The sequence below is a fragment of the Ornithorhynchus anatinus genome, chromosome 5 (assembly GCF_004115215.2).
Source record: "Ornithorhynchus anatinus isolate Pmale09 chromosome 5, mOrnAna1.pri.v4, whole genome shotgun sequence".
Taxonomy (NCBI): Eukaryota; Metazoa; Chordata; class Mammalia; order Monotremata; family Ornithorhynchidae; genus Ornithorhynchus; species Ornithorhynchus anatinus.
Window position 1 is genome coordinate 77,726,645 of NC_041732.1, and position 14,019 is coordinate 77,740,663.

General features: G+C 50.6%; 1 protein-coding gene across 4 annotated transcripts in view; it reads right to left on the reverse strand.

Annotated features, from left to right (window-relative positions):
* KIF17 (kinesin family member 17) overlaps nucleotides 1-14,019 on the reverse strand; it is a 73,653-nt gene that overhangs the window by 39,395 nt on the left and 20,239 nt on the right. For all 4 annotated transcript variants that reach the window (XM_029066227.2, XM_029066229.2, XM_029066230.2 and 1 more), the window contains one exon: nucleotides 1,984-2,173. In XM_029066227.2, coding sequence (XP_028922060.1) covers nucleotides 1,984-2,173 — 190 coding nt within the window. The remainder of the gene's footprint in view (nucleotides 1-1,983; nucleotides 2,174-14,019) is intronic.

Sequence of the window (14,019 nt, forward strand, 5' to 3'; positions counted from 1 at the left end):
CCTGCTCCACCCCGATCAGCGGGGCCCTCGGTGTCCCGCTCCTTCAAGATTGCCTCAGTTTCTCCCAACCCTGGCCCACGTGGCCCAACGACCCTTCCGCAGATCGATTCTGCCTGAGAGCCCGCCTTGCCCCGGGGGTCGAAAGGGTGAAAACGAGCGGCACGGCCTAGTGGAAAGAGCGTGGGCCTGGGAGTCAAAGGAGCTGGGCTTTAGTCTCGGCCCTGCCGTGTGCCTGGTGTGAGACCTTGGGCGAGTCGCTTCACTTCTCTGGCCCCCAGCTTCCTCATCTGTCGAACGGGGATCAAACGACCCATCCTCCCTCCCGCTTAGATGTGAGCCCCGCGTGGGATAGGTCCTGCGACCGACCTGATGATCTTGTAAATCATGATGGCGTTTGTTAAGCACTTAATAATAATAATAATGGTGACCCTTACTATGTGCCAAGCGCTGTTCTAAGCACTGGAATATGGAAAGATTTCCCAAAAGCACTAAGTCAAATGATGACCCAACTTACCTCTAGATTTCTGTCTCTAGGAAAACGGTTTTTCCTGCATTTGGGACCAATGCCCAGAAGCTCCCTTTCCTTTTACCTGCCTAATGTCTCCTAGGAAGACTGTCCAAGTGGAATAATGTTGGTATTTGTTAAGCGCTTACTATATGCAGAGCACTGTTCTAAGCGCTGGGGTAGATACAGGGTAATCAGTTTGTCCCGCGTGAGGCTCGCAGTTAATCCCCATTTTACAGATGAAGTATCTGAGGCACAGAGAAGTGAAGTGACTTGCCCACAGTCACACAGCTGACAAGTGGCGGAGCTGGGATTCAAACCCATGACATCTGACTCCCAAGCCCGGGCTCTTTCCACTGATCCACGCTGCTTCACTGAATCAGCTGGAAAGCAGAGGCCCCGTTCTAATCCCAGCTCTGCCAACTGCTTGCTCTGTGCCCTTGGGCAAGTCCCTTAACTTCTCCGGGCCTCAATTTCCTCAACTGTAAAAGAGCGATTCAATACCTGTTCCCCCTCCTATTTAGACTGTGAGGTCCGTGAGGGCCGGGGACTGTGTCCAACCTAATTAACTTTTATCTATCCCAGAAGTTAGAACAGTGTTTGACACCTAGTAAGTGCTTAACAAATACCACTGAAAAAAAAAAATCACCAGCTTCCCCAGAGAAAGGCTGCAGTGTGGGTGCTCAGGGGAGGGGGTGGAGGAAGAGAAGAGTTGGACCTAAGAAAGGAGTCCCCTAATGTCTGGAGCCAATGACCCTCATAACTCACATGCCCATTTCTCAACTGTTCCCACACTAGAGCATGAGAAGCAACGTGGTCTAATGGCTAGACCAGGAGCCTGGGAGTCAGAAGGACCTGGGTTCTAATCCCGGCTCCGCCACTTGTCTGCTGCGTGACCGTGGGCAAGTCACTCCACTCCTCTGTGCCTCAGTTATCTCATCCGTAAAATGCAGAGTGAGCCCCATGTGGGACATCCTACCTGATTAGCTTGTATCTATCCCGGCACTTAGAACAGTGTCTGGCCTTCAGTACGTGCTTAAAAAATACAATTTTAAAAAAAATTGAATCTTCTTGACCAAGTTGCTTAACGCCTCCCTCCCCTCACGGGAGCTTCTGCAAGAACCAAAACTGGCTAGTTTGAGCTTCCCCTTCTTTCTCTCTTTCCCTATCCCAACAGGAGGCGAGTTAGGGGCCAAAAAGCAAAAATCCAGGCACCATGAGGGAAGAGGAGAAGAAACCAAATCCGGATAATCCAGGGACAGATCAACCAGCCCCCGGATGACGGAGCCGACGGACCCTCGGTCGAAAGCTCCCACAGAGGAACGAATACGTAGGGTCTCAGCGGGGTTCACCGCCCCCCCGATCCCGAAAACCGTGAGACTCCGTTGAAACTCCCGAAATCTCGCCCCAGCTTGGGGTCTCCGACACCTCGTCCTCCTCTCCGACGCCCCCCACCCACCCAACTGGAGGGCACCTACCCACAGAGCAGATCTCGATGCTGATGGTGAAGATGGAGTGGGAGCGGGAGGAGTCCTTGTTCATCAGCGTGTAGCCCACCGAGCGGTTTTTCCAGCCAGTCTCCATGATGCGCTCGCACTGAGCCACGCTGTGCACCGTGTGCATGGACAGGCCCTTGACGTAGACGCCCTTCTCCGAGTGCTCCTTCAGCTGTCGGGGAACACGGAAGCACACGACTGAGCGGAGCCCGAGGTTTCAGCTCCACTCTCCGGCTTGCACTTCGAGCTTTCTCCTCGGCCCTGCGGGCTGGAAGGTCCCGAGCGGTCAACTGGGCTACCCAGGATGACCGAGAGCTCTGGAGGGACCTTCCGGCCCGACGACACTGAATTGCCTTCTTTTGTTTGTTTTTTTTATGGCATTTGTTAAGTGCTTCCTATGTGCCAGGCTCTGTACTAGGCTCTGGGGTAGATACAGTGTGAATCACGTTGGATTTCACCGTTCTTAGAAACAGTTTGGCCCAGGAGAGGCTCTGGACAGCCTGAATTCATTTTAGGTGCCATCCAAGGTGGTCAACTTAGATGGATTAGATTGTCCCTCTAGACTGTAAGTTCATTGTGGGCAAGGAATGTGTCTGTTTTTTGCTACATTGTACTCTCCCAAGTGCTCCCCTTCTTAAACAACTCCAGTGGTTGCCTATTGACCTCCGCTCCAAACAAAAACTCCTCACTCTAGGCTTCGAGGCTCTCCGTCACCTTGCCCCTTCCTACCTCTCCTCCCTTCTCTCTTTCTACCGCCCACCCCGCACGCTCCGCTCCTCTGCCGCCCACCTCCTCACCGTCCCTCGGTCTCGCCTATCCCGCCGTCGACCCCTGGGCCACGTCCTCCCGCGGTCCCGGAACACCCTCCCTCCTCACCTCCGCCAAACTGATTCTCTTTCCCTCTTCAAAACCCTACTTAAAACTCACCTCCTCCAAGAGGCATTCCCAGACTGAGCTCCTCTTCTCCCTCTACTCCTTCTGCCACCCCCCCTTTACCTCTCCGCAGCTAAACCCTCTTTTCCCCTTTTCCCTCTGCTCCTCCACCTCTCCCTTCCCATCCCCACAGCACTGTACTCGTCCGCTCAACTGTATATATTTTCATTACCCTATTTATTTTGTTAATGAATTGTACATCGCCTCGATTCTATTTAGTTGCCATTGTTTTTACGAGATGTTCTTCCCCTTGACTCTATTTATTGCCATTGTTCTCGTCTGTCCATCTCCCCCGATTAGACTGTAAGCCCGTCAAACGGCAGGGACTGTCTCTATCTGTTGCTGACTTGTTCATCCCAAGCGCTTAGTACAGTGCTCTGCACATAGTAAGCGCTCAATAAATACTATTGAATGAATAATACAGTGCTTTGCACACAGCAAGCACTCAATAAACATGATTGATTAACTAGGGAGGCGCCTTTTAGCCTTCCATGATTCCTGGCTCTGATTATTTTGGATCCCTCAGAAGGAAACCGGAGAAGCAGCATGGCTTGGTGAATAGAGCATGAGCCTGGGAGTCAGAAGGGCCTGGGTTCTAATCCCAGCTCCGCCACGTGACTGCTGTGTGACCTTGGAAGTAGCTTAACTGCCCTGGGCCTCAGTTCCCTCACCTGTAAAATGGGGATTAAGAGTGTGAGCCCCATGTGGGACAGGGACTGTGTCCAACCTGATTACCTTGTATCTACCCCAGCACTTAGACCAGTGCTTGGCACGTAGCAAGCACCAAACAAGTGACATAATTATTATTATATGGGGCTCACAGTCTTAGTCCCCATTTTACAGACGAGGGAACTGAAGCCCAGAGAAATTAAGCATCTTGTCCTAGGTCACAGAGCTAACAAGTGTGTACATGTACATATCTGTAATTTATTCATTATTATTAAAGTCTCTGCCTCTAGACTGTAAGCTCATTGTGGGCAGGGAATGTGTCCACTATATTGTTAGATTGTGCTCTCCTAAGTTCTTAGTACAGTGCTCTGCATCCACTCAATAGATACAACTGACGGACTGAAGTGGAAGAGCCAGGATTAGAACCCAGGTCCTCTGATTCCCAGGCCCGTGCTCTTTCCATTAGGCCACGCTGCTTCTCCGGATTCTCTCTGAGGAATCCAAAGTACTCAGAGCTAGGAAAAATGGGAGGCTAAAAGGAATCTCCCTGCTCCATCTCAGCTGACCATCTAGGCCTCCTGGCAGGATGGCACCTAAAACAAATTCAGACTGCCCGGAGCCTCTCCTGGGCCAGACAGTTTCGAAGAATGAGAGAATCCTGAACCTGGAAGAACCTCCTCCAGCCGCGGAAACGGCCATTCCTTTCTTAAGGATCCAGTTCTTTCGGCTGACCAGCCGGAATCTCTCGTTCGTCATCATCAGTAGTATCTATTGAGCGCTTACTATGGGCACAGCATTGTGCTGAGCAATTGGGAGAGTACACTACAACAGGATTAGCAGACAGATTCCCTGCCCTTAACAAGCTTATGGTCCAGTGGGGGAGACGGACATTTATATAATTTGTCATATATATTTTGAAGATATGTACATAAGTGCTGTGGGGCAGAGGGCGGGGTGAATGTCCAATGCCCACAGGAGACAGATCCAGGTGTATAGATGTTGCAGAAGGGAGAGGGAGCTGGGGAAGAGAGGACTAAATCGGGGAGGGCCTCTTGGAGGAGGTGTGACCTTAATAATGCTCTGAAGATGGAGGTGGTCTGGCGTAAATGGAGAGGAAGGGAATTCCAGGCCGCGGGGAGGATGTGGGAAAGGGGTCAGCAGTGAGGCAGACGAGATCGGTGCACAGTAAGCTGGTCCCGGAGGAGCGGAGTGTGCGGGCTGGGTTGAGTCCTTTAAAATCAACGGCAAGGAGTTTCTGTGTGATGCGGAGGTGGCTGGGTAACCACTGGAGGTTCTTGAGGAGTGGGGAGACATGAAATGAACATTTTCGTTAAAAAACTATCCTTGCAGCAGAGTGAAGTATGAAATGAAGTGGGGAGAGACAGGAGGCTGGGAAGTCAGCGAGGAGGCGGATGGAATAGTCGAGGAGGGTTCGGATAAGCGTGGTAGCCATTTGGACGGAGAGGAAAGGGCAGATTTTAGCGATTTTGTGAAGGTGGAACCGACAGGATTTAGTGACAGATTTAATAAGTGGGTGGAATGAGAGAGACGAGTCAAGGGCAACGCCAAGATCACAGGCTTGTGAGATAAGGTGGATAGTGGTATCACCTACAGTGATGGGAAAGATACGGGCATGACGGGGTTTGGGAGGGAAGATAAGGAGTTCAGTCTTGGACATGTTTAGTTTGAGGTATGGGCGGGACTTGCAGGTAGAGATGTCCTGAAGGCAGGAGGAGAAGTGAGAATGAAGGGATGGAGATGTAGGAATCACCCGCACAGAGATGGTAGTTGAAGCCCCGGGACCGAATGAGTTCTTCAAGGGAGTGGGTGGAGATGGAGAAGAGAAGGGGACCCAGAACTGAGCCTTGAGAGAAGCCCACCATCCTGAGGGTGGGAGGTGGAGGAGGAGCCAGCAAAAAGAACTGAGGAGCTGTCAGAGAGACAGAAGGAGAACCGAAAGAGGACACTGTCAGTGAAGCCGAGGTTGGATAGAGTTTCAAGGAGAAGGGGTGGTCTACAAGAGCCCGGGCTTGGGAGCCAGAGGTCATGGGTTCGAATCCCGGCTCTGCCACTTGGCAGCTGTGGGACTGTGGGCTTCTCTGTGCCTCAGTGACCTCATCTCTCAAATGGGGATGAAGACCGTGAGCCTCACGTGGGACAACCTGATGACCCTGTACCTTCCCCAGCGCTTAGAACATACTAAGCGCTTAACAGATACCTACATTATTATTATTACAATGTCAAAGGCAGCTGAGACGTCTAGGAGGGTTAGGATGGAGTAGAGGCCATCGGATTTGGTGAGAAGGGGGTCACTGGCTACCTTTGAGAGGGTTATTTCTGAGGACTGAAGGGAGAGGAAGCCAGATTGGAGGGGACCGAAGAGAGAATTGGAGGAGAGGAAGTAGAGACAGCGGATGTAAACAACTCAAGCAGCGTGGCTCAGTGGAAAGAGCACGGGCTTTGGAGTCAGGGCTCATGAGTTCGAATCCCAGCTCTGCCACTTGGCTGTGTGACTGTGGGCAAGTCACTTAACTTCTCTGTGCCTCAGTTCCCTCATCTGTAAAATGGGGATTAAGATTGTGAGCCCCACGTGGGACAACCTGATTCCCCTATGTCTACCCCAGCGCTTAGAACAGTGCTCGGCACATAGTAAGCGCTTAACAAATACCAACATTATTATTATTATTATTATTAACTCTCTCAGAAAGTCTGGAGAGAAATGGTAGGAGGGAGATGAAGCAGCGTGGCTCCGTGGAAAGAGCCTGGGCTGGGGAGTCAGAGGTCGTGGGTTCTAATCCCGGCTCCGCCACTTGTCAGCTGTGTGACTCTGGGCAAGTCACTTCACTTCTCTGTGCCTCAGTTCCCTCATCTGTAAAACGGGGATTAAGACTGTGAGCCCCATGTGGGACAAACATGATCACCTTGTATCCCCAGCGCTTAGAACAGTGCTTTGCACATAGTAAGCGCTTAACAGATACCATCATTATTATATTATAACTGGAGGGAGCTCGAGGGGTCAAGGGAGAGGTTTTTTTAGAATAGGGGATTGCATGAGCATGTTTGAAAGTAGTGAAGAACAGACTGTTGGAAAGTGAACAGTTGAAGACTGTGGTCAAAGAGGGAAGAAGGGACACTACTTGTGTCCCCAGAGGAAAGACAGGACTGATCAGAATTCTTTACATTGACAGCCACCTGCTTGGGGACAGCGTTCCCTCAGCCTTCTCTTCTCCAGACTAAACTACCCCATGCCCTTCAACCTCTCCTCTGGGACTTATTTTCCAACCCTTTAATCATGTTATCACCCCTTCTTCTCTGGACTCCTTCAATTTCTCTCAACCATTTTAAAAGGCCACCTCCTAAAATGTGTCCTGCAATCTAACCAGGATGAGAGACCAGTGAGGGGTAGAGAGAGAATTATTTCTTGACTCCAGCGTTTCATCCAGCTGTCAATTTAGCCCAGGGCCATGTTGGTTTGCTTAACTGTAGTTCAACAACTGCAACTGTGGGATCGGATTCAGTTTGGGGTCCACTGAGGCCCCTGGAACGTTTTTGGCTGATCAGGTATTTGGCTTTTTTTTCCAACCTACGCCTGTGACACGTCCAGCCTACGACAAGGTCACACAACAGGTTTGTGGAGCCTGCATTAGAACCCAAATTGTTTGTTTTTTTTAAGTTTTTTTTTATGGCATTCGTTAAGCGCTTACTATGTTTCAAACACTGTTCTAAATACAGGGGTAGGCACATGCTAACTAGGTTGGACACAGTCCCTGTCCCGAATCGGGTCACTGTCTAAGTAGAAGGGAGAACAGGTATTTAATCCCCATTTTACAGTTGAGGAAACCGAGGCAGAGAGAAGATAAGTGATTCGCCCAAGGTCACACGGCAAGCAATGGGCAGAGCCGGGATTAGAGCTCCGACTCTCGGACTTCCAGACCCTTGCTCTTTCCCCTTTCTGCTTCCTAGGTCTCCCACCGCCCAGGACCGTGCCCTTTTCTCTGGGCCACGCTGCTTCTCACGCTGCTTCAGGCCAGACGAGAGATTTCTAAGGAGGGGAGGGTGTTGAAGAACAAACATTCCTTTACCTCCCCCACGCCGCTGCTCGCCTCCCTGGCTTTGAGTTCAGCCGAGGGACAGAACTATGGCTCAGAGCCAGGTAAATTGGAGGGGCATCAGAAGTAAAAGAATTTCCATGAGTGCCAGCTGTACGGGACAACTGCCCGCTGCGGCCTGGTGCCCTCACCCCGTTGCCCTAATCCTGCCCTATTCATTCAGTAGTATTTATTGAGCACTTACTATGTGCAGAGCACTGTACTAAGCACTTGGAATGTACAATTGGGCAACAGACAGAGACAATCCCCGCCCAATGATGGGCTCACGGGCTAATCGGGAGACAGACAGCAAAGCAAAACAGAACAAAACAAAAACAAGACAACATTATCACGATAAATAGAATCAGGGGATGTACATCTCATTAATAGAATAAATCGGGTAATAAATAATATATATGAATGAGGACAGTGCTGAGGGGAGAGGGGGAGGAGCAGAGGGGAGGGAGGGAAGGGGGAGCAGAAGGGAAGGGGGCTCAGCTGAGGGGAGGTGAAGGGGGAAGGGGGAGAAGCAGAGGGTAGAGGGGGAGCAGAGGGAGAAAGGGGGGAGCTCAGTCTGGGAAGGCCTCTTGGAGGAGGTGAGCCACCAGGGCTTGCATTGCATGGGAGAATCACGCTGACTATGTGCCAGGCACCGCAATAAGCGCTGTGGTAGACACAAGCTAATCAGGTTTGACACAATCCCTGTCCCATGTCGGGGGCTCACAGTCTCGAACCCCATTTTACAGTTGAGGTAACTAAGGCCCAGATAAATGAAGCGACTTGTCCAAGGTCACACGGCAGGCAAGTGGCGGAGCCAGGATTGGAACTCGGGTCCTTCCGACTCCACAATAGGGCTTCCAACCTATTCTGGGACTCGGAGAGTTTGGATGGACAGAAAGATCTGCGGAGTTGATATCCTTAATCTCTCATGGACGAGAGAGAAACCTCGGTCACAAAATCCTCCCAGCGCTCATTAGAGACACGGAGCCGGCAGAAAGATTTGCCGTCAGAAGAACTGGCAAGGAGCCTATTGAAAAGAACTGACAAAATGCACACACACATTCTGTCTCTCACACATCTCCCTTTGGGGCAAGGCCCACATCTACCCACTACGTTGTGCCGTCTTTTCCCAAGTGCTTAGTACAGTGCTCTGCACACAGTAATCACTCACTAAATGTCAGTGATTGATTCTGGCATGTTCTGGGAGGGGAAGGCAAAGACTCAAGAGATCAATGCCCTGGAAAAACATCAGAGCACAGGCCTGGGAGGAGTCTAATAATAATAATAATGTTGGTATTTGTTAAGCGTTTACTATGTGCAGAGCACTGTTCTAAGTGCTGGGGTAGATACAGGGTAATCAAGTTGTCCCATGTGAGGCTCACAGTCTAAATCCCCATTTTACAGATGAGGTAACTGAGGCCCAGAGAAGTGAAGTGACTTGCCCACAGTCACACAGCTGCCAAGTGGTAGAGTCGGGATTCAAACCCATGAACTCTGACTCCCAAGCCCGGGCTCTTGCCACTGAGCCAAGCTGATTAGACTGTGAGCCCGTCAATGTGAGACCACTCAGGTCTCTGGTTTCTTCCTTTTTCCTAGGGAGCTTTTTCTAGGAAAGCAGCAGTCAGCCCAACTTCTCATCTGACCACTGCTAGCCCACCTTAAAAGCCTTACTGAAAGCACATCCCCTCCAAGATGCCTTCCCTAAGCCCTCATTTCCTCTTTTCCCCCTTCCTTTCGAGTCACCCTGATTGGCTCCCTTCATTCACCCCCCCCACCCACTCAGCCCCCCGACACTTATGTACATTTGTCGTCTTATGACATCGAGTCATCATAGCCGTAGTTTATTTATATTAAAGTCCGTCTCTCCCTCTAGACTGTAAGCTCGCTGTGGAGAGGGAATTCTCTCCCTCTAGACTGTAAGCTCGCTGTGGAGAGGGAATGTGTCTACCAACCCTGTATGCTGTACTCTCCCAAGCGCTTAGTATAGTGTTCCGCATGCAATAAGCACTCAATAAATTACTAATTGATTGACTTTAGATGGTAAGCCCATTGTGGGCAAGGAATGTGACTGTTTATTCCTTGGGGTCAGGCCTGGACACTCTGAGACAAGCTGCAAGAAGCCTTGTGACCTAGTGGAAAGAGCCCGGGCCTGGGAGTCAGAGGACCTGGGTTCTAATCCTGACTCTTCCAGCTGCCCGCTGTGTGATCTTGGGCAAGGAATTTCTCTAGGCCTCAACTTCTTCATCTGCTAAATGGGGACTCAATACCTGTTCTCTCTACCTTTGGACTCTGGGAGCCAAGTACAACAGGACTGTAGTCAATCATATTTATTGAGCGCTTTCTGTGTGCAGAGCACTGTACTAAGCGCTTGGGAGAGCACGATAGAACAACAGACACACTTCCTGCCCACAACAAGCTTACAGTCTAGAGGGGGAGACGGACATTAATAGAAATAAATTACAGATATGGATATTAAGTGCTGTGGGGCTGGGAGAGGGGTTGAATAAGGGGAACTGTATGGAACGTATTTATCTTGTTATCCATCCCGGGGTTTAACACAGTTCTTGGCACACAGTAAGCACTTAAAAACATAAATTATTTACAATAATTAACAAATTCAAACGCAACGTAGACGTTACAATTAGGCAGTCCCCAGTAAGGAAGGAAGGGGACAGCTTTAAGAGGGTAGTGACTTTTCCTATCCTGAATGTAAATCCCTTATCCTTTCCTCCATCATCTAGCCAAGCATTAACTCCATTTGCTCTTTCACCCTCCCAGCCCCACAGCACTTACGTACATATCTATAATTTTATTTATTTATACTCATGTCTGACTCCCAGACTCTAGACTGTAAACCCATTGCGGGCAAGGAATGTGACTGTTTATTCCTGTATTATACTCTCCTAAGCGCTTAGTACAGGGTTCTGCACATGGTAAGAGCTCAATAAATATGATTGATTGAATGAATGAATGATAATAATGGTATTTGTTAAGCGCTTACTATGTGCCAAGCACTGTTCTAAGCGCTGGGGTAGCTACAAGATAATCAGGTTGCCCCATGTGGGGCTCACAGTCTTAGTCCCCATTTTACAGATGAGGTAACTGAGGCTCAGAGAAGTTGAGAAGCAGCGTGGCTCACTGGAAAGAGCCCGGGCTTGGGAGTCAGAGGTCGTGGGTTCTAATCCCGGCTCTGCCACTTATCAGTTGTGTGACTCTGGGCAAGTCACTTCACTTCTCTGGGCCTCAGTTACCTCATCTGTTAAAATGGGGATTAAGACTGTGAGCCCCACGTGGGACAACCTAATTACCTTGTATCTATCCAGCGCTTGGCACATAGCGCTTAGCAAATACCAAAATTATTATTATTATTATTAAGTGACTTGCCCAAAGTCACCCAGCCGATAAGAGGCGGAGCCGGCAACAAATACCAACATTATTAACCCATGACCTCTGACTCCCAAGCCCACGCTCTTTCCACTAAGCCACGCTGCTTCTCAGTGAATGAATGAATGAATTTGAACGTGGGGAAATCGAGGCCCCGAGAAGCAAAAGGGATCTTCCAAAGCCAAAGGTTCTTGGCTCGAAGCCCTGAAACATGACTGGGATCGCCCTTATATTCAAGAGCACTGGGGAATCGGCTCCCACCTCAGCTGCTGATGCAGAAGCGGGAGCTGCCGTTTGCTATGCGGGGCACCAATTAGTAGCCGAGGAACACATCCCCCATGGCATTCGGCAATAGAGCAATCCTGCCAGGGGCGCCTAATGAGTCCAAGTCAGACCTCGAGTCTCCCTTCCCAGGCAGGGTGAGGTTTTGCCGCTGACACATAGCTGTGAAATACAATATTGTGAAAGTGTGAGAAAAACCACAACTTGGGCGGCTGTCAAAACGGGTCGGATGGAGAGCCGGTAGCCTGCCAGCTCTCTCAGACTCGATGCTGATATAGCAGACTTAATTCCGGGCCGGGCCAGCCCCTAAATGAAGCTGCGAGAGGGAAAAGGAGAGATCTGGGGGAGGGAGGAGGAGAGGGGGAGGTAACCAGGCGACTGAAGAAGGGAGAGGAAAGAAAAGAGGGACTTTCTCCCTGGCCACCTCTCACCATTCCCATTCTAATGTTATTCTTTATTTCTCAAGGGGAGCTCAGCAACAGTTGCCCTCTGATTCATCCCCTCAGAAATGACTAAGTCGTGAACCTCTGTGAATCTGAATCAAACAGAATCTAACGATCTCAGAGGAAAAAGCCCTCAGATGGAATTACGGGGCCCTTATTATTCATTCATTCAATAGTATTTATTGAGCGCTTACTATGTGCAGAGCACTGGACTAAGCGCTTGGAATGTACAATTCAGCAACAAAGAGAGACAATCCCTGCCCAATGACGGGCTTACAGTCTAATCGGGGGAGACTGACGGACAAAAACAACATAATCACGATAAATAGAATCAAGGGGATGTATACCTCATTAACAAAATAAATAGGGTAATAAAAATATCTACAAATGAGCACAGTGCTGAGGGGAGGGGGGAGGAGCAGAAGGAAAGGGGGCTTAGCTGAGGGGAGGTGAAGGGGGAGCAGAGGGAGCAGAGGGAAAAGGCAAAGCTCAGTGTGGGAAGGCCTCTTGGAGGAGGTGAGCTCTCAGTAGGGCTTTGAAGAGGGGAAGAGAATTAGTTTGGCGGAGGTGAGGAGGGAAGACGTTCCGGGACAGCGGGAGGACGTGGGCCAGAGGTCGACGGCGGGATAGGCGTGAACGGGGGACGGTGAGGAGATGAGCGGCAGAGGAAGGCCTGGTTACTCGAGTTCGGCAGTTGCTTTTCCAAGAGAATTTGCCTTGTCGGGAAGTGGATGCGCAGGCCCTCCGAAAGTGAAGGTGTTTCCTTAATTGCTTAGAAACAGCTGGGAGTCCTGGCAGCGGGCCACCGGCTCCAGCCCCACCGCGTCCGCCCCGCCATGTTCCTCTGGCAACAGTTCTGTCCAAGTGCTGTGGGCCCGGCCCTGCCAGTTGCCATGGCAACTGGCTGCCAGGCAGATGTGGAACAAAGCGGGGCGAGAGGCAGGAGGCAGGTTGGAAGGAGGACGGCACCCCAAGGACTCCGGCGCTCTTCTCCCTCAGGACTTTTACTGTAGGCGAGGGGCCGGGGTTGCTCTTATCCCCCCTCCGCCCCGGCCCCCAGAGCTGGACTAGATGCCTCCCCGGAAAAGAAAGACTCCCGTCTCCTCCGAAATGAACCGTTTCCAGATGCCCCTGTAGGCCTAGGCTCCAGCTCCATCAGTTAACCGATCAGTCAATGATATTTATTGAGCGCTTTCTGTGTGCAGAGCGCTGCTGCACTGAGAGCCAGGAGGCAGTTTCTTCAGAGGGAGCTTGGCCTCTGCCCCTGCCTTCCATTGCACACTGACTGGGGCAGGCTGTTTGAAAGAGGGCACGTGTTCAACGAGCCACTTCCGCGCACTTTAGTTCAGGGGTCTCTGGGACCATTTTTCTGAGAACCACCCCCCAAAGGAGAGGAAACAATGAGGAGAGAGTGGGTGCGCATGTGCGTATAATCTGACTAGCCCTTGCATATCTCTGACTCCACTGGGCCGGCTTTTCTCAGGGAATTTTTGACTTAAAATGCTAAATGATCCAAGCAAACTGGAGAGGGAGCCTGGAAGGACTCCCAGATCAGTGGCATTTACTGAGCTCTTACTGTGTACAAAACACTGTACTAACCTCTTGAAAGAGTACAATATCACAGAATTGGTAGTCGTGCAGTATCATAGACTTGGTAAATACATTCCCTGTTCAATAATAATAATTATTATGGTATTTATTTAGCACTGTGTGTCAATGTTGTTCTAAGCAGGGGGGTAGATACGAGGCAATAGGTTGGACATAGTCCCTGACCCTCATGGGGCTCCCAGTCAATCTCCATTTTACAGATGAGGTAACTGAGGCACGGAGAATTGAAGTGACCTGCCCAAGGTCACACAGCAGATGAGTGGCGGAAATGGGATTAGAACCCAGTGGCTTCTGACTCCCAGGACCGGGCTCTATCCGCTAGGCCACCCTGCTTCTCACAGCCAGGCTGCTTCTCACAGATGAAGTTCAGGAAGGTGAATTGGGTCAGAAACAATTCAACTACTTAAGATGTGACAAGGGACCCGGGTTTCGGAGGCTGTAGACTTCTCATTTAGGGAGAGAGGATCCCATACGATGGCTAGCTCCCACTCTCTCCCACCCACCAGGACTTAATATCCCAGCCAGGCCTGCCGTGGCACGGCAAGCTAAAGAATCTCTGAGATCCATGCAAGCACCTTGCCCTTCCGCACCCAGTATGGACACCCTGGAGC